Source organism: Nanorana parkeri, unplaced genomic scaffold (assembly GCF_000935625.1).
Source record: "Nanorana parkeri isolate BGI_ZX_2015 unplaced genomic scaffold, ASM93562v1 scaffold334, whole genome shotgun sequence".
NCBI classification, from domain to species: domain Eukaryota; kingdom Metazoa; phylum Chordata; class Amphibia; order Anura; family Dicroglossidae; genus Nanorana; species Nanorana parkeri.
The window spans coordinates 136979-158520 of record NW_017306602.1 but is presented as its reverse complement, the minus strand read 5'-3'; the positions used below and the strand labels follow the sequence as shown (position 1 = coordinate 158520).

At 39.5% G+C, this 21542-nt stretch overlaps 1 protein-coding gene across 1 annotated transcript in view; it reads right to left on the bottom strand.

Moving 5' to 3' along the window:
* The window catches only part of GALNT9 (polypeptide N-acetylgalactosaminyltransferase 9), a 143654-nt gene that overhangs the window by 24775 nt on the left and 97337 nt on the right, over positions 1-21542 (bottom strand). Inside the window, exons 6-7 of the mRNA XM_018558347.1 lie at positions 3366-3551; positions 779-916 (exon numbers count right to left, since the gene is read on the bottom strand). Coding sequence (XP_018413849.1) covers positions 779-916; positions 3366-3551 — 324 coding nt within the window. The remainder of the gene's footprint in view (positions 1-778; positions 917-3365; positions 3552-21542) is intronic.

The following is a 21542-nucleotide window of genomic DNA, read 5'->3' as shown; positions in this document are numbered from 1 at the left end:
ATTAGGGATGGGGGGTGCACAGGGTACCTTTGTCTGGAATCATGTCCAGCTCACTGATGTTACTGCTTGGAACACCAGCTGGGCGGGACGCCGGCCAGAGAGTCACAGGCTGCTACAAGCTCTTAGTAACCTGGGACGCTCTGGCTGCAAAGGAGGAGGCAGTGACCCAATTAGAGCCTGCCTGAGGCAACCGCCTTAGGCTGTCTCATTATAGGGATGGCTCTGGTAAGTGGCACAAATTGGTAATTAAATTGTTTAGGTAATATGTAAAACATAGTGTTCGGATCCTTCTTATAGTTGACCTGTATCTCCACACCCATGGGTCACAGCCCAGAGTTATCTTGGGGCTAACAGATATCTTTGTATGAGTAGACTAATCTAGAAAATGTTTTTTGGTTTTGCCAACAAAGACTATGGCCTATTTTGTTGCTTGTTTTAGTGCTGAAATGATGTATAATGGAGCATAAATCCGACAAGTCTACACATCGTGAACCTAAAACTGCCTGTGCCTAGGAAACTAATGTCTGTACATAGCACATCTCTAGAAGGCTTTTAGCTGCTTTATCCTACAAAACCGATGTCTCCACTCTTTTTAGCTACAGATTCCATCAATGTCGCTACTATTTTTAGCTACAGATCCCATCAATGTTGCTACTATTTTTAGCTACAGACCCCATTACCGATTCTGTTCAGGTATATTGGCTATATTTGCTTCAAATAATTATGCATATGTGTTTATTACTAAGACTGAGCAACAACTAAAACAGATGCCTCTTACCTCTCCATAAGTAATAGTGTTATTATATACCCTCATTTCAGGGTATACATTCTCCAGGTACCACTTAAAACTACGACACTGCAGTGTCTGACGGAGGGCTATTCTTTCAGATACATCTCCAAAGTCCACTCCAGGATTCTATAAAGAGATTGTAAGATCCATTATCTTTTTAGTAAGCATGATTCACCTTACTAGCTCAGACATTCCCCATGACAATGTTACAAAGGATATTGCAGTGAACGTGTCAAGATTTTTAGGGAGATCATCAATTCCTTCTGATAAAAAGAACAGGCTTAACGTGATAACCATACAAAGTCATCTCATATTCATGTAACCAAGTAAAATAATTATATTTCCCTTCCACTGCATTTATTTCTGTGAAAAGTGGGGTTTATTTCCTTAAGGTAAATAGGCTGTTCACTTTGCAACGGAAATTTCACTTTTTAGGGGAAGTTTTCCTCAGCTTAGTAAATGCGGAGGAAATTCACTTTGCAAAGAATACCCAATCACATGCAAGGAAAAAAAAAAAAGTATTTTTGCTTGCACATGATTGGATGATGGAAGTCAGCAGAACTTCATCTCATGCACTAAGCTAAGAGAAATTTCCATTGCAAAGTCAAAATTCTCTGCAAAGTGAACAGCATATTTGCCTTTAGAAAACCAACACCAATATTCTAGTGTAGAGCTAAAAGCATTTTTTTCTTTTGATATAGAATGCAGGAATGATACAGCACACAACAACGCACCACAAATATAGTTGATGTTAAAAAGACAGGAAGACAGTCTTAAAATCACTTACTCTTGAAGATATTTATACCCAGAACAAGGCTCTAACTTGAAGAGCCTTTTTAGGATCTTGAAAGCTGTTGACAGGTATAAAGTGAAGGCACCCAGATAAAATGCCTATAGAATGTCTGTACACACCTGCAGCAGCTTTTAGTATCATCTCCTACGCCCATTAACCTCCCTGGCGGTTATGATTTTAAATTTTTTACATGTCATTTTTCGGTCTACTTTTTTTCTAATTTTTTTTCTTTGTCGTTTTTTTCTGGGTTTTTTTAATATCCCGCCGGTTCCGACCCCCTGCAACGCGTATGCTCGCAAGCGACAGAACCTGGAAAACGGCATTGGCCGCAGAACGCAGCGCGACTCGAGTGACAAGGTAAGTAAATGCAATGCGGCTTTCCCGAGTGTAGCTCGGGGTTACCGCTTATGGTATGGAAAATTAACCCCGAGCTACACTCGGGAATACCGCCAGGGAGGTTAAACTAGTTTTAAACAATCAAACTTTTTTTTTCAATAATGAATTTCAGATCAAATGAATATGCATTGCCCAACAAAGTATTTCTTTACTTGTGTGCCCACACACAGTCATCATGTTTCCAAACAATAGAAAACACAAAAATTCCCAGGGAAAATTACCGGCTAGCCTTCAACAAAACAAATTACACTATCTAACAAATGCATTAGAAGTAGAGGTTTTAGTTGCACAACTTTTGCAAAATATGTGGAAGCCACACTGCCTCATCAAGACTCCTCTGTGAAGTGTGGTCCTAACTCTAATCTATGAGAGCCTTCATCTTGGAGCATATAAAGCAGTAGATAAATTGAATGTTGGTATGCCTGGAGGTGCCCTACTCCTCCTTAAAGGCACAGGGATGCACTGGAGGCCCAGCACTTCAAAACATATGCTGAGGCCTCCAGTGCATCCCCACACCTAATACAGCCAAGTTAAACAGAAATGGCAACCTGTAATACCTGTCAGCAGTTTTCAGTAATCTTAAAGCTGAAGGCAGGGCAAACAGCTGAATATGCTGTTGAAATACATATATGAAAGCTGTCTTATTTGCTAAAGAATTTCTATTTAGCTTGCCTGGAAATCTGACTTCTGCAGCCAAAGAAACACAGCTAGTTCATCTCCCTGCCAACAGTCTATGATTGCATAGTGAAGGAGTAGCAACAGACTTATGAGGTCATCGTTCTGCTCTGTGTTCCCCTTAGCATGTTCGTTGTCCGAAGATATGAGTACAGGGCATCTCATTGGCTCCTTTTGCAGTCTGAGTGCTGCTATACAGCGGATTAGAAAAGGCTAGAATCATGCACTCCAAATGAGTGTATGATAAAATAGTGATATGCAGAGATTACCTGCAGTGAAAAACAAATGCCAAAATGATCAGTATATGAAGAGATACAGGCAGCTGAAATTATATAAAAACCTTGAGTGTAAAAACATCCAAGGTCCTCCCTTTGGTTTCAACTCTTAAACTTCCATATTAATGTGATGGTTGGCCTCGTTGGCTAATAGGGAGGATAGAGAGAGACAAGATGGAGCTCAACATTTATAGGAATAGTTCAGATGTGCACAGAACTTTGTATAGCTGTATCTCTGGATCTACTGAATATATTTATATTAATATACTGTTTTTATTTGAAGGAAAACCATGCTTCTGCATGTTTTTACTATATGAATTGCTTTGAATTGTAAGATGTTTATTTAAAACAACTGGCCCAATAAAGTATTTAATTACTTTCCTACACATTTAAAAAGCAAGGGTTACATCCAAAATCACATATGTATGTTCCTTACCGTCATGGGTATGTTCCATGCCATGTAGACATGGGACTTAAATTCATCCATCCACACTTCAGCAGCTCTTAGGGCATTACGCTTTGCATAGTAGTCAATGTCATTGTTGTAAGGCTTCTTTGTTCGTTCAATATGAGCAACCCTGGAGCAAGGCAAAACTTCCATACTGCCCCCGCATTGCCAGACCTGGAAGATGGGATAAAAAGATGTCTTTGCTGAATGCCAATAATAAACTCTCTTATTTCATTCATCCAACATGTAATACATGTCCTATATCATAAGCTCATGAAAAGAATATTGCTTACTTTGAACTCCAAATTTATATTATTATTCTTGTTACTATTACTCTTAGAATTGCTGAAGCAAGGGTTACAGTGTTCACTAGCTGTTAGGCCTGGAAAAGGAAGGGAGGTCTTTACTGCAACCCCTTGCTTCTAAATCATGTACATCAGCTACTCCTCCAAACACCTCTTGCTTAGTGTCATAGCTAATATTCTTCTTTGTAGGCTTTTTCTACCACCAGGAAGATGCTTATAGTCCTATGTCTCTATGGGAGACTTTGGGATCTTACACTCCAAGGCCATGAACTGCTTTGAGTTCCTTCTGCTAGTTAATGTTTCATTCTCCATATTATTATATGGAAAAAAATAACTGGAGTGGATTAGAAGGCAACATGGATTTTTTGGGAAGGCAGGGCAGTTTTCTAATGCTTACCTTATAAAGTAATCAATTTCTTATGTTTGTGCTAACATAAGTAATTAGCAAGTTATCAAACTAAATGCAAATCAATATATTATTGGCTAGTAATTTGCTAATTTAAAAACCCAAGCTATACAAAATGTTACTTTTAATTTTGGGTTATATGATATAGGGCTATAACATCTTTCATGTTTCTATTTCAGGCTTTGTCTCCATTAGGAGAATTATACTTCACTTTTTGTCCCAGTGTTCGCACAGGGAACAAAAGTCCCTATTGATGAGACTTTGCTTAAGCCAGCCATACACTGTAAGATTCCTCTTATTTGCACCTGTAGGTTGAACTAAAGAAATCAATTGATTTTTCCATCCACATTAAACAGTATAAATGAAGGAAGATCTCCTGCCAGCTACTCAGCAACATGCAGGATCTGTGGCTGCTCAATATCCACATGTTATTGGAAGCAGTCACTGTTCAACCACCAATTTTCCACCTGGTGGTACTGACAGGGTCACCAACAATTTCCTGATGAACTGGCCAAAATTTGAGCTGTTGAAGGCACCACCTTTGAGCAGTGTATGGTCAGCTTTACTTCTTGTGCCAGTGACTACTCTGGAAGTGAGAGGTAATATCCCCTTTGGGAGTACAGACAACAATAAAAACCTAAAAGAAGTTCTCTAGTCAAAACTAGCAAAATTGTCTTCAGTGGAGATTAACTTCTTTAGAAGCCTCTAAATCTAATCTCTAAAGCTAATCAGTACATTAGCCAACTCATTTACAAACATTTTGACAAATAATATTCATATGAGCACTTCCGAACCCAGGGCCTCTGCTGTGTCTGGCAGTGGCTCTATCTACTTTGAAACCTTGGATAGTTCCTTGCCTGCTCTCATATGTAATCCTCAGTTAAATCTGGTGTCTGCTAAACTCTGAACTTCTGGCTCCTCCCTTGAACTTCCTATTTAAGCCATGCCTCTGCACTTTCTGTTTGCCAGATTATTGTGTTCCTGCAAATATCTTGCTTCCTGCTCCTTCTGTGATACAATCCTTTCATACTGCTACCTTTGTAACCGATCTTTGGCTGCTGATTCACCGACTACTCTCATCAACTTCTGATTCATACCTGATACCTTTGGCTACTGACCTCGGCTTTTTCTCTGACTACGCTTCTGTCTGCTCCTATACTACTACTATCTGCTTGTGTACTGAACTCGGCCTGTTATACCATGAATTTGCCTGCTGTTTCAGCTACTGGATTCTGAGCCTGATCTCAGATCATGACAGTAACACTCCTCAACAAACCAGGGGTTGAAATGCTATTGGTTACCCACTTTGATTGTAAAGATCACCAATGACGTGACCTTTACTTTCTTGTATGCTTTAGAGCATATAACAGAACTGAAACTTTGTATTTTAAGACTCCAGCAAGAAAGTGGGAAGGAAGGAAGAACACAACAATGTCTGAGCTTTCTACCATCATTTCAATAAAACTGTAAGAACAAATAGAAGAGAGGCATGCAACAAATGTACACTGGGGCTAAATTTGTATGTATTCCTTGTAGTGATGCCACACGCACAAATCACAAGTGAAGTTATCATAAAAAGAACATTCAGTATTTCCACCTACAGACCCTGCTTCTTCCTCTCTACTGGAGTCCTGTTATATGCAGCAGAGATCTCCAGGCCTTTCCTGGAGCTTAGAGATTAACACATACTTGTTAAATCAAAACATACAGTAACATTAAAAACAAGAAGCAGTTTGGCTGCTGATAATTCACCAGCAACAGAAAAAAAGAAATTGAAGAAAAAAGTGGAATAAGATGAAAAGATGTGTGAAGGGAAGATTTTTATAGTGAAACTGTTTATAGGTAGCCAGACAATTCAGTTCTTATGGACTCCTGCCAGCACTGATCGGAATAGTAGAGCTCAAGCTAACTAATTATATTATAAGAACTATTGGTTACTGCAACACAATTATAGAAGAACTATTGGTTACTGCAACGCAGTATCGTTGTGTTGTGGTTGCAAACTTACCACAGCACACAATTAGCTTTGACTCCACGAACCCTACTCTATTACATATTCCAAGCCTATATGTGTCTTGAAAACTCCTTGGTTACTTTTGGCCCAGGAACTTCTACAGGTTATAAACAAAAGTCCTGCATGGAGCGCTTTAAAGCTCATCTCCAGGTATCTTGTTTTATTATACCCCATTCTCCTTTTGACACTGCATTACATGCATCCAAAATACATTTTACACTACCTTACCCCAAAGCCCTGTGATCTCCATCTTTATAGCCAGTGACATCTTCTGTCACTGGCCTAAAGTTTGGGTTCTGGTTGCCAGAAAGAGAATTTCACTGCCACGACCCAAACTCGCTCCTGTGATAGACTACAATCTCATGTTTAGTTAGCTAATTTGTATTGAGATTGTAGTCCATCACGGGAGTGAACTTGAAGGAGTGGCTACTTTACAACACACACAGGGACCATGGGGAACAAACGTAGCCACCCTCCAGAAGGGAGGACAGCGTCAGCACAAATTCAAATATGAATTGAGGCTCTACAGCTGTGTGATATCTAAATAAGCTAAATTTTTGTTAATAGTTGGGGTACTTGAATACATTTTTAAGGTTTAACTCCAGAGTTCAGTGTCACTTCAATATGTGAGCAAATGAATGCATTGATAAGCTTTAAAGGTCCTCTCCTTCTAAAAATTCTAGTTCACTGGTTTGCAGATCAAGAGTTCTGACCTCACTCTTATTTCCCTGGCTGCATCAGTGGTTCAAAACAAGGAACAGCAAGTATCAACACTATAACTACAAAAAAATAGCTTCTTTAGACACAGGTCAGCATTGGTAGCATCCTTATTTCTCTCAGGTATACTTTAAGAAGTATTACTGTACTGTTATTCACATACAATCATAGCAAATAAAACATCACAATGGTGAAGATTCCAATACCCTTCAGGTAGTGATGTTAGTGAGTTTTACATTTTTCAGTACTGTAGACGTTGTTCGGAATCATAATTCAATAACTTGAGGCAATGCTCTTTCTGGTTGTTTTCCTAAAGCTGACTCACAGCACACACAAGGCTCATCCTCTACTGTATTTCAATGTAATACAGGCTGATACTCTTTAGACTACTGCGTAAAGCTGTCCTAGTTTTTGGGTCCTGAGACTATTCTGAAAATATGTTCTTTCACCTAACCTCATTATGATGATGTGATTTAAAATCATAAGAAAAACATATGGCAGCTAGACACCGGCAAGCAAGGGGGCTTGGGCATGCAGGAAGATCATAAATGAAGCAAATAGTCAAACGGAGGCAGTCAAGGTTAGAGAGAAAATCTGACCAGACCCTGCAGTTAAATTATGTTCAGACACTTGAAGTCTTAAAAGCCATTCTAAAACACTCTCTAACAAAGAAGAATACTAATTGCTTTCAGATTAACTCAGCACCGCCATGTAAAGTGTATATATACTGGTATAAGATCCACAATCTAAAAAGTGCTTTCAGCACGTGCCTTTGTTAGAATCTTTCTGCAATTTGGAGCAATAGAAATGAAATGTTACCTTCTAATGTATTTAACAAATGATCCCCACTTTCTCCTCAATGCCCTCATCCCAATTCAATCACCTAATATTAATGATGGCATGATCATGCCAATAATACTATGCCAGTTCTTTGATAGTATTATTGGCATGTCCACAGTCAGGAAAATCATCACAGAAGTTTCATTTGCACCCACATATAATTAGTAGTCACACTGAATGCACTTTTAAAAATCTTCAAAACCAATAAGTGTACTTATTAGGGTGTTCCTAGTTAATGGATGGTCTCTCCAATTATATATTTAAATATTTTTTTTAAATCACCAATTATGATGATGTAAACATAGTAAGAACAAATATATCTATTTTTAATTACATGCAATAAAAAATTCAGTGAAAGCAGTTCCCCCTCTCTTTATTCTTCTTTAAAAACATTACTGAAGTCAAATTGTGAGGAACCACTGACTTCCACACCTTGTGTTAACAGCTGGTGTGCCTCTGTTCCTGCATTTGGCATATGCCATTACCATCTGCTGATCCAAATACTTACACTGCAATTGCACTGCATTGTACTGGCATAATGTTTAACCTCTTCCCAACCAATGTCTGGATTATCCCATCTCGATCATTCAGTTAGTTAACAACCGGTGACAGGGTAATCCCGTCACGCGGTACAATGAGTGCTGGTCCATAAAACTGAAAATGTGTTTTTTTTCTTTTTTTTGTATTTTTTTGTAAACAAAATAAAAAGTTATATATGCATATGTCATGTCAAATTAAAGCCCATTTTGTCCTTTAAAAAACGGTAAATAATATGTGTAGGTGCAATTCCTGAGGATGATGGAAAATATGGTTAAACAAACGCATAGCAAAAATGGCAAAATTGCTCCGGTTCCCAGGAACAAAAAAAAATTGTGTCATTAAGGGGTTAAGTACAAGTCCAGTTGTTGTGTAGTTTTTGCTGATTGATGTTATCATTCTGGTTCTGAGCCTGGCTTTTCTGTTGAATATCTACTGGGTTTTTGCTGCCTGGCCTGACTTTGGCCTACATTTCTATCCATACCCTTTTTATTTCCAAGTTACCAAGCTTAGAAAGAACAGTGGCCACAATTAACAACAATTAAACAAAAAAGGATACCTCTTGTGTTTTCTGAAACTCTTTAGGGATTGGGTGTCTAGAAACCAGTTACCTAAATATTTATCAGATTTATTAATGCAGAATAAGAGTACATGACGTATGTAATAAAGTTAGTCTTTGTCTCCCCCACCCTTTCCCTCTTTACCACAGAGTAATAAACACAGAACTCAGATTTGCTGTTTGTTTCATCTTCTTCTAACCAGCAGGGTGCAAAAATGTGCTCATAGGCTTTCTGAGTAATAATGTGCTGTGCGTAGTTTTGCCCATATAGTTATATATAGGAAGCCCATTGTAGGCTGTAGAGTCAATTAGTGCATTCCCAGTTCTGCACCCAGCCAACTACAAAGCCGTTATGTAAACAATGCCAGAGCATTTCATGGGCATTGCCACCTAAAACAATGAACCAGATGATCTTAGGTCTGTATTTATGAGCTCTGTGGTTGTCAATTACGTTCTGCAATAATTTTGTAAAGTATGCCGAAGGATCGGCCGAAGCTACGGCCAGATCCTTCGGCAGCTTTGTGAATAGACCCCTAAGTCTTTGGCCAGTAAGTTTCTGAAAAAAAAACCTGGGTAAGAATTAAAACTAGTCTTTTCTATTCTTTAAGAGAAGTATGATATCACACAAAATTGTATATATTATTTGGGGGTTTTTTTTGGACCAAAGGCAATTTGACTGAGATAAAACTATTCATGAAAGAAAAAAAAATCTCTGTTATTTATTCTATATGAATATTCAGTAATTGTAAATGAAATTCAGTGTGTCATTGTCACCCAACTTAGCACATTGCAGAGAAGACCACTTTTTAATAAGAGATCAATCACTGCACACTGCAACACAAGATACTTTGTCCTGACATTTCACACCAAATGTGTCACTTGTGTATTAAATTGCTGTTTGCTAACACTATCACCCATGAACATCACTGCACCAAAGGAAGGTTTTCATCCGTTTGCACACCTACACTGTCTCACAGGACCCAGACAGAGATGACAGGTTGTAATCGGAGCTGGCAAGGAATTCTGATTTAATTTGTCTAAAAATATTCATGACAAGAGCCACTCATCCTCTATGCATGATATTAAGAGGCATTTTAGCAGCAAGCTTATTACAATGACTATTTCTGGCATGAGCTATGGTTCACATAAGACTAGCAGCCAAGACATTATAACAGTAACCCCTTCACTGCTAAGAACAACTCTTCCTGTATATACACCTCAAGTATATGTACACATATTACAATTTGTGTTTAACCATTTCCAATTTATGGGTTGCAGACTAAATGATTAAAAAAGTCGAGCTGCATAATTACAAATATAATACTTGGGTTTAGGAAATCCTTTCACTTTAGTAACAATCATTAATAATTATTATGACATTTTAATTGCTTGAAAAATACACTATATACTTCTGTACTCAGCTACTTTGCAACAAAATGATTACTCACCCAAGCTATCTGGGGTGTTAAACCCCCTTCCCATCCAGGCCATTTTTCAGTATTCAGCGCTGCGGTACTTTGACTGACATTTATTCTGTCATGCAACGCTGTACTGAAACGAATTTCATACCATTTTTTGGGGACAGATAGAGCTTTCTTTTGGTGGTATTTAATCACCACTGGGGTTTTTCATTTTTTAATATATTAAGGAAAAATTACAGAAACAAAAAAAACTGTTTCCGCTAATAATCTTGGAAAGTAGGCTGAGTACCTGCTTTTCACAACAGCATTATTTTATGTGCAGTATGTTGAATAAAATAAATAAATAGATATTTCAGATGACCTTAGAGAAGGAGAGGTTGAAGCTTGTTAGCTAGTAGTAGTTATTCACATTCAACTGCTCATATTCTATATGATGTTGGCGACATTTCACCACTCTGTCGGGAACATACCTCAACATATTGCCAAATAGGAAACTGATTTACCCATGTGGGGTTAAATGCTGGCATGTTTCCGACACTCATTTAAACTGAAGAAGCAACTTCCAAGTGGTGAAATTAATTCAGCATAGTAGAACATTTCCAGTTAAAGGTGACTAACGACTACTAGCTAAACCAAGACCTGGATAAACAAGAGCATTCACAAATATGTTGAATGGAAGATTACAAAACTAGTCCACAGACAGGTAGATATTTTACCAATGGTAGAAAATCACTTCCCATTACTATTCTTGTTTTGAAATAAAGAGAAGTTGAACTTTCCAGCAATTATCCAGCGCCATATGTTAGAAGAAAAAAAAACTTCATACGAAGCACCAAGACTTCATCCCAAAATCTTAGTATATTGATGTGGGGATGCTTTGCTGCAAATATCCAGGCTTATACTTTTCAGCACACACACTTTGCAGTTAGAGCTTAATTAAACTTAAAATCTGTTTTGCTAACATCCCAACTGAATAGTTTCTGGAATCCAGTTTGTGGAGAAAAATCCACCACAATTTGCAAACATTCTTACTGTATACCGTATGCTTAAAAGTGTTTTTTTTTTTTGTGGCAGGTTAGAGTAAAAATGATCCCTGCTGAGATCTCCACATGAGCCCCCCTTTGCTGAAAGGTGTCCGGATGAAAATAATATAGGGAAAAGTAAAATGCTAGTGAGAAAACTTGCAGTTTTTGGTCAGTGGGCAATATCATCACCATCATAATCTGAAACAATAAGGTACGCTGACAGTGATGAAACTAATGCTTTAAAATAGTTTTCGATTACAACACAGTAAAGCATTATGGATTTAATGCTTCTGGGGACTACCATCTTCACTGGATGTCAAGCAATGAGGCTGATGATAAAAATGAATTTTTGAACAGGGTATGGCAGTCCCAGCTGCAACCTTTTAAATGGGCAAATATCTCCTTATATTGTCAGCATCATTATATTGGGATGCGTGAGTCCTCTATATATTGCCAAACTTCAGCCACGCAAACTAAACTAAATGGAGCAAAGCTATTTATTCCTACTCACTGTAGTACCAGTGTTTCATCTCACCGCTATTCTTTTGCTGCATTAACTTTTCATTTGTACCCTGTGATATTTCAGATGACTGTGCAGCAAGGCTGATTTTGGATACTCTGATACCTGTGGCACATTTAGCTAGTGGAACCAATTCCCACTCACTACACTGCAATTGTTGGCCAACATCATATTGTTACGTGCTGTCATTTTGTATTGAAAACAATGATATATTTAAACTGTGCTGTGGGCTTTTTTGTCCTGTCTGTTACCCTGTCTATGGGTCTAAGGTTTTTTTTTTGCCATGTATAGCTTGGATATTAGCATAATTTGCATCCCACACACATAATCCCAGTTCCAACCAAATTTCTGGCTGTTTGATACCTGGTCAATTCGCCTGCACCTGGTCAATTTCACCAGGGTCCAGCAATCCATATTGGCTGTACATATTTATTTACTCTGGACTGTTGGCTTTCATATGTACTTGATTGTCCCTCTCTATGTGGATAGATATTTGCAAAATAAACTTTAGGAAAGGATTTTTCCACTTCTCGGGGTTGTTGAACCACACAAAGAACAAAAAGGAAATTAGTCCTGTGTTTCCTAGCTGATCCTGCATAATGTTACTAGGCTGCGTATGAGAAATTGGCCATATCATGAACTACAAGCCAGTAAGAAATAAATTTAGTAAAAGTTTAGTGAAATTTGATAGTTGCAAATGCCCTGTGTTATGGATATATGTACCGTAGAAGATGTGAATGCTTCTGTAATGAACATCATATTGTGCTATGGATTATGCTGGGATAATGATGAATGGAAGCAAATAGACCCTGTTTCAAGATTTACCTTTACCTCCCCCTTGTGCATCACTTCTCATGTGTTTTGAGCCCCACCTCATCAGTGGTGGCATGTGGGAAGTGGTTGACCAATGACTTGACACATTTCCTGGTCTCCAGCACAACATTATTGTTTTGTACTTGTCATCTTCATAACCCTTACTGGGTACTGGAGGATGTGTGGCCTGCTAGCGTACACAGTCTAGTGGTGTTTCCATACCGTTTACCCGAGAATTTGATATACTATGGAGGGTATTTATCAAAACTGGAGTAGACTAAATCTGGAGCAGCCGTGCATGGTAACCAATCAGTTTCTATTTTCAGTTTGTTCAGTTAAAGGAGAACTATGAGATGAGTGATTTCCACTCACCTCATAGTTCTAAGCCGACTTGTGACAATGAGACTGTCACAGGTCGGCTCAGTAGATCGGGAGGTGAGGGAACACATACCGGGTTCCCTCACCTCTCGATCCTGTCACGGCTCTCTGCCGTGACAGGGGGAGGGGCTGGATTCCCCTCTCCCCGCTCCGATCTGCCAGCGCTGACTGGCGGAACGGACGGGGGAGGGGGCGGGTACAGCTGGCTCTGCCTCTAGGTAGGCAGAGCCAGCTGTCACTCACGCAGCTGGGCGGATCCCGTCATCTACGTCGGGATCCGCTCTAGGTACGGCGTCTCAGTATACCGTGAGCTGTAGCTCGCGGTATACTGAGCTTAAGGTAACGGGAGGACGCTAGTTTGTGTCCTCCCGTTACCCTAAGGAGAACTATGGGGAAAAACACTGACCCCATAGTTCTCCTTTAAGCTTTGTAAATGAAAGACTGATTCATGCACGCATGCCACAGATTTTGTCTGCTCCAGTCTTGATAAATTCCCCTCTATGTATCTTTTATGTATAAAACAAAAATAATTCTTATTAGTTCTAGATGCATAGTGCTTCCCCCTTATTCTTGTTTTTTTTTTTTCACAAGAACATATTCAGAATTACTGGACAACTGTACATTCCACATAATTATTGAAGGTTCCTACCCTGCAGCTGTGTTTGCCCGCTTTGCCACTTGTCCCTTGTATAGGACTGTGTCAGAATGAATTGTTATTGTCAGAGCATAGTATCTGATTTGGCTGAAAGGTGAAATGCCCAGTCAATTCTTATTCTGTTCATGGTAAGCTATGAAAGCTACTGATGATGTATTTTATGATGCAGAACTCTTAATAGGGTCACTGAGAGGTTAGATTTGTAAGGTATTTTATTTTATGCAAGTCTATGTGCTGGCTGCCTTCTTATTACTAAATGCTCAGACAGTCATCACAAAATTTAGAGCATTTAGAGGTGTAATCCTTAGCATAATGTGTCAGCTCAGTGCTGTCAAATCCTTGAGCTGCATTAAACTAAGTTCACTCATTCCATTTTAACTACTCCAGTGAAATGTGTGTGGAAACATATGATTACAATCAAGAATACTGAAGGCAGGGATATTACATTTCAACATTTCAATTACATTTTTTTCGAATAGTCAATAAATCATATGTAGTCTACGAATAAAGCTGGCTGGATATCTCATCCAGCCGGTTGTGGATGCATTTGCCCATCCTTAAAGTAGAACTGTGACAAGAATTTTGACATTTAAATACTGAGATATTCTTAACAAGTGGAAAATAATTGTTGAAACAAGCCCTCACTAATATCTGTACCTGCAGACACAGTGGAACAATCAATCCTCAAAATGTCAATAGAATTTGTCTTACTTGCGTTTTAGCAGTCTACTCCTCCCTCTCCCTGTGCACCTGCTGTGTGCTTATTAGCGTTTAGCACTGTTTTTTTTTTTTCTTGGACCTTTGAGAATTAACAGTAACTGCTGCTACAGAGGGCAATGAGTGCTTATTGTAATGTATTTTTAATGCTTGTTAAGAAAAAACATAATGTAACTTGTTGAATATCCATAGCCTGGCCACAGTTCTTCTTTAAGACACTCACTAAGCACTCTTGCCCTTCAGCAGTATAGGTGTAGCACTTTTCCCTTTCCCATATCTAGTGAAGGATTAGGCCAGCTCATTACGAGATAATGGAGTTGATTTTCTTCAGGCAAATAGGCTATTCACTTTGCAAGGGGACTTTAACTTGGCAAGGCAATTTTTCCAAACTTAGGGGTCTATGCACGAAGCAGCCGAAGGATCTAGCCGTAGCTTCGGCTGATCCTTCGGCAAGCTTCGGCCCCCAGGACCCCTTCGGTTCAGTAGAATGGAAGGGCTGCTGCACGGGCTATTCACTATAGCCCGTACAGCTCCCGAACTTGGCCGAGCGGCTCAGTCGAGCCGGAGGCATATGCCTCAGCTCGGCTTAGCCGCGCTGAAAGCCGAAGCTGGCCGGCCGACAGCCTGCTTCTGACAGCTGGGCGGAGCCAGCTGTGATCTTACGGCTGGCTCCGGCCGCTTGCAGAGAGATCAGCGTCCCTGGTTACCAGCTAATCAGGGACACTGATCTCCAGACAGCCTAATTCTCCCGGGCGCTCCGGGAGTCTCCTGCTCCCGGCCGCCCAGGAGAGAAACACTGCTTTTTCTTCTTTTTTTTTTATTCCGACACGGAGCCATGTCAGAATAAAAAAATAAAAAATCACCATAGGAATGCATTGCTAGATTCCTGTTGGCTATTTCAATTTGCAATAGTCAATAGAAAACTAGCATTGCACCCGCCCTCTGCTGCAGTTCTCCATCATGTCCCCACTACTGATTGACAGCAGCAGAGGGCGGTTACAATAGCTAGTTTGCTATTGGCTATTGCAAATTGAAATAGCCAATAGGAATCTAGCAATGCATTCTTATGGCCAGATTTTTTTTTTTTTTTACGTCAGCAGAACCGCCGGCCAATAGAAAACTGTTGGGTGGAGCTAGCTGTCATTGCTAGCTCCGCACAATCGTTTTCTATTTTTATTTTTCTACTTTTTTCTACTATTTTTCAGCCGAGCCGAATGCCGCTCAGCGGCATTCGGCTATTCACTCACTGCTGTTCGGCATCTATAAGAATAGACCGAACAGCAGTGAGTAGCCTGTCGGAGGTTCGGCTTAGCCGATCCAGATGTTGGATCGACTGAGTCGAATTCCTTCTGCACTTCGGGTCGGCCGAACAAGCTGAGCATGTTTGGCCGACCCGAAGCCACCCGATGTATGGCTGATTTCAGCCGATATACGGCTGAAATCAGCCGTAGATTCCTATACGGCTGAAATTAGCCGTACCAGCTTGAAGTGAATAGCCGAACAGCGTTCGGCTCACTTCGCTTCAGGTCAGTCATTCACTCTGCTGCCTATGGCAGCTTAGTGAATAGACCCCTTAGTGAATGAGGTGAAGCTCTGCTGACTCCCAATGATGTGCAAGCAAAAATACTGTTTTCCTTCTAGTAAATCATCACCAATGTCTCTGTAGAAGAGGAGAGGAGAAATGGCGTGATCATCTCTATTGATGCTGAAAATTGGGAATATCTAGAATTTCTAAATAGAATGATCTAACAATCACTGGTGCTCTAAAACATCTAAAGTTTTGACTGAAACGAGTCCTGGTTCTTCCTATTATATATTTAGCATTGATCTGGACTTTTTAAAGAATTGCAATTACCTAGCATTCTAGGATGTGCTTTAAAACTGAGCCAAACTAGTCTGCATTGGATCATTTGAAAAATGTGTGATTGCTTTGTAGCCATTAAGCAATAACTTAAAGTATTGCCCCAATAGCCCTTTGACCCCTTAAGGACCAAGCTTCAGATGCTTGTATTTCATTTAAGCAATTTTTGCTGTGTGTGTTCAACCGCAATTTCCATCTTTCTTATTTATTGCACCAACACATATTATATACCGTTTTTGAAAGGAAAAAGGGGCTTTAATTTGGACATATGCATATATAAGTTTTCATGAAGAGCATGATGGAAGCTTAAACCCTTAAGGACCCATGACGGAATAATTCCGTCATGGGTCCTTAAGCGTGTTCAACCGCACTTTCCATCTTTCTTATTTATTGCACCAACACATATTATATACCATTTTTAAAGGACAAAAAGGGCATACATTTGATGTGACATATGCATATATAATTTCTCATTAGCACACAACGGAAGCTTAAACCCTGAAGGACCCATGGCGGAATTATTCCGTCATGGGTCCTTATGGCATGGACAGCCATGACGGAATAATTCCGTCTTTGGTCCTTGAGGAGTTAATCCAAGCTACATTGGGAGGTGCATTTGGATTATAAATGGCCACTAAGGCTAACAATACAAATCAATATTATCCACTTCTGGTCCATAAGAATGCATTCGGCTCGGCTATTCTGCTCGGTACCTCTGTGGTACTGAGCAGAATAGAAAAACTGTTAAAAAAGTAGAACAAATAAAATAAAAAATGATTGGGTGGAGCTAGCAGTGACAGCTAGCTCCGCCCAACTGTTTTCTATTGGCCGGGCGGTTCTGCTGCCGTCAGAATAAAAACAAAAACACCATAGGAATGCATAGCTAGATTCCTATTGGCTATTTCACTTTGCAAGAGTAATAGCAAACTAGCTATTGCACCCGCCCTCTGCTGCTGTCAATCACTAGAAGGGGACCTGAGAGTTATATGCAGATTGGCTGCGAATCATCTGAGGAATTTTTTTGCACAATCACCATTGTTTGCTTTTGTTTTTTCCTTGGGACTTTTTTTTGTCTATATTGCTTTTTTGTCTTTGTGTAGATATTTTCTATGCCTCATTTGTTTGAAGGCTCATATATGTGACTCATTTATATATGTTTCAATTTATTAGATATGTATGATTATTAGCTCGGCACAATATTGTTTTTCACAGTCAGTAGCAGGCTGTTCGGCCAGCTTCGGCTTTCACCTCGGCTCAGTTGAGCTGAAGCATATGCCTTCAGCTCGACTGAGCCCCTCGGCCAACTTCGGGAGCTGTACGGCTATAGTGAATAGCGAACCGAAGAGGTCCTGGGGTCGAAGCTAGCTGAAGGATCAGTCGAAGCTACGGCTAGATCCTTCGGCAGCTTTGTGAATAGACCCCAAAGAGTTGGACAAACTAGAATCAGCTATAATAGCAAACTGGTCAACCACCAACAGTTCACTTAGCTTTACCTAACCTGTAGCTGGGACTCAAGTCAAATTCTGCTTTATATAAATGTGGAAAACTTTTTGTGCTTAAAATGAAACAGTGTCAGAACTCTTATACGTTATTGGGCGAGGTATACAATTTGTTTGGCATAAAAAAGAAATTGTAATAATGTATTAAAACAGAAGTAATTAAATTGGTGTAACAACATTTATTGGCGGGTATTACAAATAAGGCCGATTGATTTTTCCATGTCATCTTCTTTGTTTGTATTTAAATGCTTTCTATGTTCTTTCTGAAACAATTGTGAGATTATTCTGCATTTGTAAGCTGAGCAAATATTCAGTATTAAATTGGAGAATGAGTCTCCTGATCCATTCCTCTCCTCAAGTATGCATATGTGGATTACATAGCATCGCTTAGAACTACTCCATATTCTTATTGAGGCTTTATGGCTTGAGTTTAATGTAGCCGCTGATGCCAAGCAGGATTTAAATTATGCAATTAAGTATCTATTGGAATATGTTTAGTGGTGATGTCTAGTATTTTTATGGACTTTACTCCTAACTATTAATTCACATTCCATGTTTGTGCATCACAACTGTTCTTTTCACATATTTAGTACACATACATATGGCAGTACAAAATACCAAGAATGTTTGTGAACTAAAACAGAATTAAGAGTGAATTGTTAGTGATCAATTGTGAACCAGTGTGCTGCGCTTGGTATTGTGATACGTGCTATATTTATACCACAAACGGAACCAATATAAGTGATCAAATCCTACTTGCAACTAAATGCAATCCAAAAGTGCATATGTGCATGAACGTTAATAAATACACGTGTCATATAAATATGGTGAAGGTACGAATATAAAACTGATAGGTTAAATATGATAAGTTAAATAAGTTAATAAATAATGCATATGTGTGCCATATAGTGAAAATACAATGTGGATACTAAATGGTTGAATTATAAACCAGGTAAATTGATCAGTCTGGCAATCGGCAACAATAAATAAAAAGGACAATAATTTGAAGGAAGACTGATGGTTCACAATTGATCACTTTGATAGATATTGCTGCAGCTGGATTATAATCTTTTGGATCATATTTTTTGATATTTTGATATTTTTGATATTATTATATCTTTTCCTATTTTTTCTGTATTTTGGTTTTTGATTTTTTCATATATCCTAGCGCAACTACCTTGGTCACCAATTGTTAGTGATCGTTACTATCCTTAAAGTGACATTAAACCCTCAGATTTTTTTTAACATAAAACAATACTGTAATGTGTGCCTTACTGTAATCCATGGTGGTTTCCATTCTCTTTGCTGCTCTTCCTTTTAAATCCGTATCTCTTCTCATGCTGGGCAGAACTTCTGTTTTGCAGCAGACTGCCTTGTCTCTGGAATGGATACATGGTGTCTGTGTGCAGGTTCACAACCTGAGCCAGCACTACAGGAAGAGGCACTCAGCTGCAAAGGGAAGTTCTCCTCCAGCATGAGAAGACATGAGGATTTAAAAGGAAGAGCAGCAAAGAGAAGGGAAACTACCATGGATTACAGTAAGCCACACATTACAGTATTGGTTTATGTAAAAAAATCTAAGGGGAGATGGTACCTGGTGCCCTCCAGACTTGCTCGTATGTACCCGGGAACGTCTCCCCTATGTTTCCGGGGGTGCGAGCTGGGCGGCACCATGTATCATGTGTGGTGGTTGTGTCCTCTTATACGTACATTCTGGGGAAGGGTCTATAATCTAATTTTCCGGGTGACGGGAATGCGTGTTCCGAGAGACCCCGGGTATGCCCTTCTCAATGATATAGTGCCAGGAACCTCGAGATATAGTACACAATTGATAACATTTATATTTTTGGCAGCTAAAATTACGATAGCTAAAGCCTGGAAAACGCCAAGGGTATCCCTGAGGCAAGTAAAGACTAAGCTGTCAAGGATCATGATCCATGAAAAACTGGCAAGTATATTACAGGATAAAAGTGTGCAGTTTGAGCGTACATGGGATCCCTGGCTAGATTATACAAACTCTACCATAATATGAGAGAGACGGAGTGACTCTGGGCCCCAGCCCTCCCCGACCAAAAGTAACTTTTTTTTTTCTTGTCTTTTTCTTGTCTTAATTCTTTTACTGGTTCCCTAGCTACGCCTTTATCCCGTTTTTTATATTGCAGCCCCTCTCCACCCTCCGCATATTGACAGGAATTATGAGTTAGGTTGACAGTTCATGTTAAAGACATGGTTTTGTTGCAATCAGAAGGAGAGCTAGAAAAATTATGGCTGTCTTAGTATACTACGGCTAGTTCGAGGGTCATTTAGTATAAGAAATGGGTGGGGGCGAGAGAATAATGTTATTTTTTGTTATATATGCATGTAGTCAAACTACATTGTGATATGTTTAAGTGTTTTGTTATGTCTTGGTGAAAATAATAAAAACTTTTGAAAGTAAAAAAAATCTGAGGGTTTGATGTCACTTTAAAGTGACATTAAAGGCAGACCCCTCCCCACCAATGCTGCTGTAAGGACTTACCTTATGTGATGCCTTTTGATCCAAACAGCTTCTTCCTTCCACTCGTTTTCCAGACTCCTCTGTCTTTTGTGTCCCATGGCGTCTGTCCAGCATCCACGCTTCCGGCTGCATACATTAAGTTTAACTTTCGCTCTCCTCCTCTTCCCTCCGGTGATCTGGACTGCGCATGCGCCCGCCCAGACTTCCTCCTTAGCATCATTCGGGAGTTGGGACTTCTGCAGCCGGGACCAAGCAGCGCTGACACAGGTAAGTTAGTTGGTATTTGCCAACTTTTTTTTTTAATGTTGGGGCATATATCTGCTGCTTACTGGCAGTAGATATATAAAAAAAAAAAAAGACTTTAATACTACTTTAAGCCCACTAACCCAAAACATGCCAGAACGTATCTCATTATGCAGAATGTTAAATATAGATTTCAGAAATAATTTTTTTTTTCATATCAGCAACCATTTATCTCCAAGTGTTTTCAGTTGTTGTTCTAGTATGTTGTTGTTATGTGTATATACTGTATATCCAAATCTCTTAGAACGACAAAGACTTATACTGCATTTACTGACTGCTAATTTATCAAACACAAATGTGTTTGATCAATCACAAATATGTTTGATAAATCTGACAGATGATGAGTGTCACATTTACAATAAGTTGTAAAATGTTTAAACCAGATGGCATATAACGTTATACAGCTTCAGCACTATGAGGGTTGGTTTTACGTTTCTGTTTCCTCCAACCCCTAGACCATACCAGCTTGGCACACTGGGAATGGGGGCTAGTATACCCATGGCAAGAGGGAAGTGCCTGAGTGGACTTCTTGTATCCTGATTTCAGGCCCAGGTAGCTTAGGGGTGCATTTAGAGAATTCCTTTATAAACCTCACTGAAATCAGCAATGCCTTAGCTTTAGGGGCATTTATTTTTCCCTGGTTGATCTTTCTTATAATTAGAGTGATTGTTGCTCAGTGAATGTGTATTTCTCTTTCAGCTAAGACTAAGGGGTCTATTTACTATGCTGCCGAGGGCAGCCGAGTGAATGACCGATCAGAAGTGAAGTGAGCCGAACACTATTCGGCTATTCACTTCAGGCTGGTACGGCTGATTTCAGCCGTACATCGACTGAAATCCGCCGTACATCGGCTGAAATCCACCATACATCGGCCTGCTTCGTGTGGCTTCGGGTCAGCCGAACATGCTCAGCATGTTCGGCCGACCCGAAGTGCAGAAGGAGTTCGACTCAGCCGATCCAACATCTGGATCGGCTGAGCCGAACCTCCGGCAGGCTTCTCACTGCAAAATATAATTGTATTTCTTTGTAGTTTATGCCAGCTGTTACAATATATTATGCAGTATCCATAATCGTATTCCTTTACAGTTTAACAAAGAA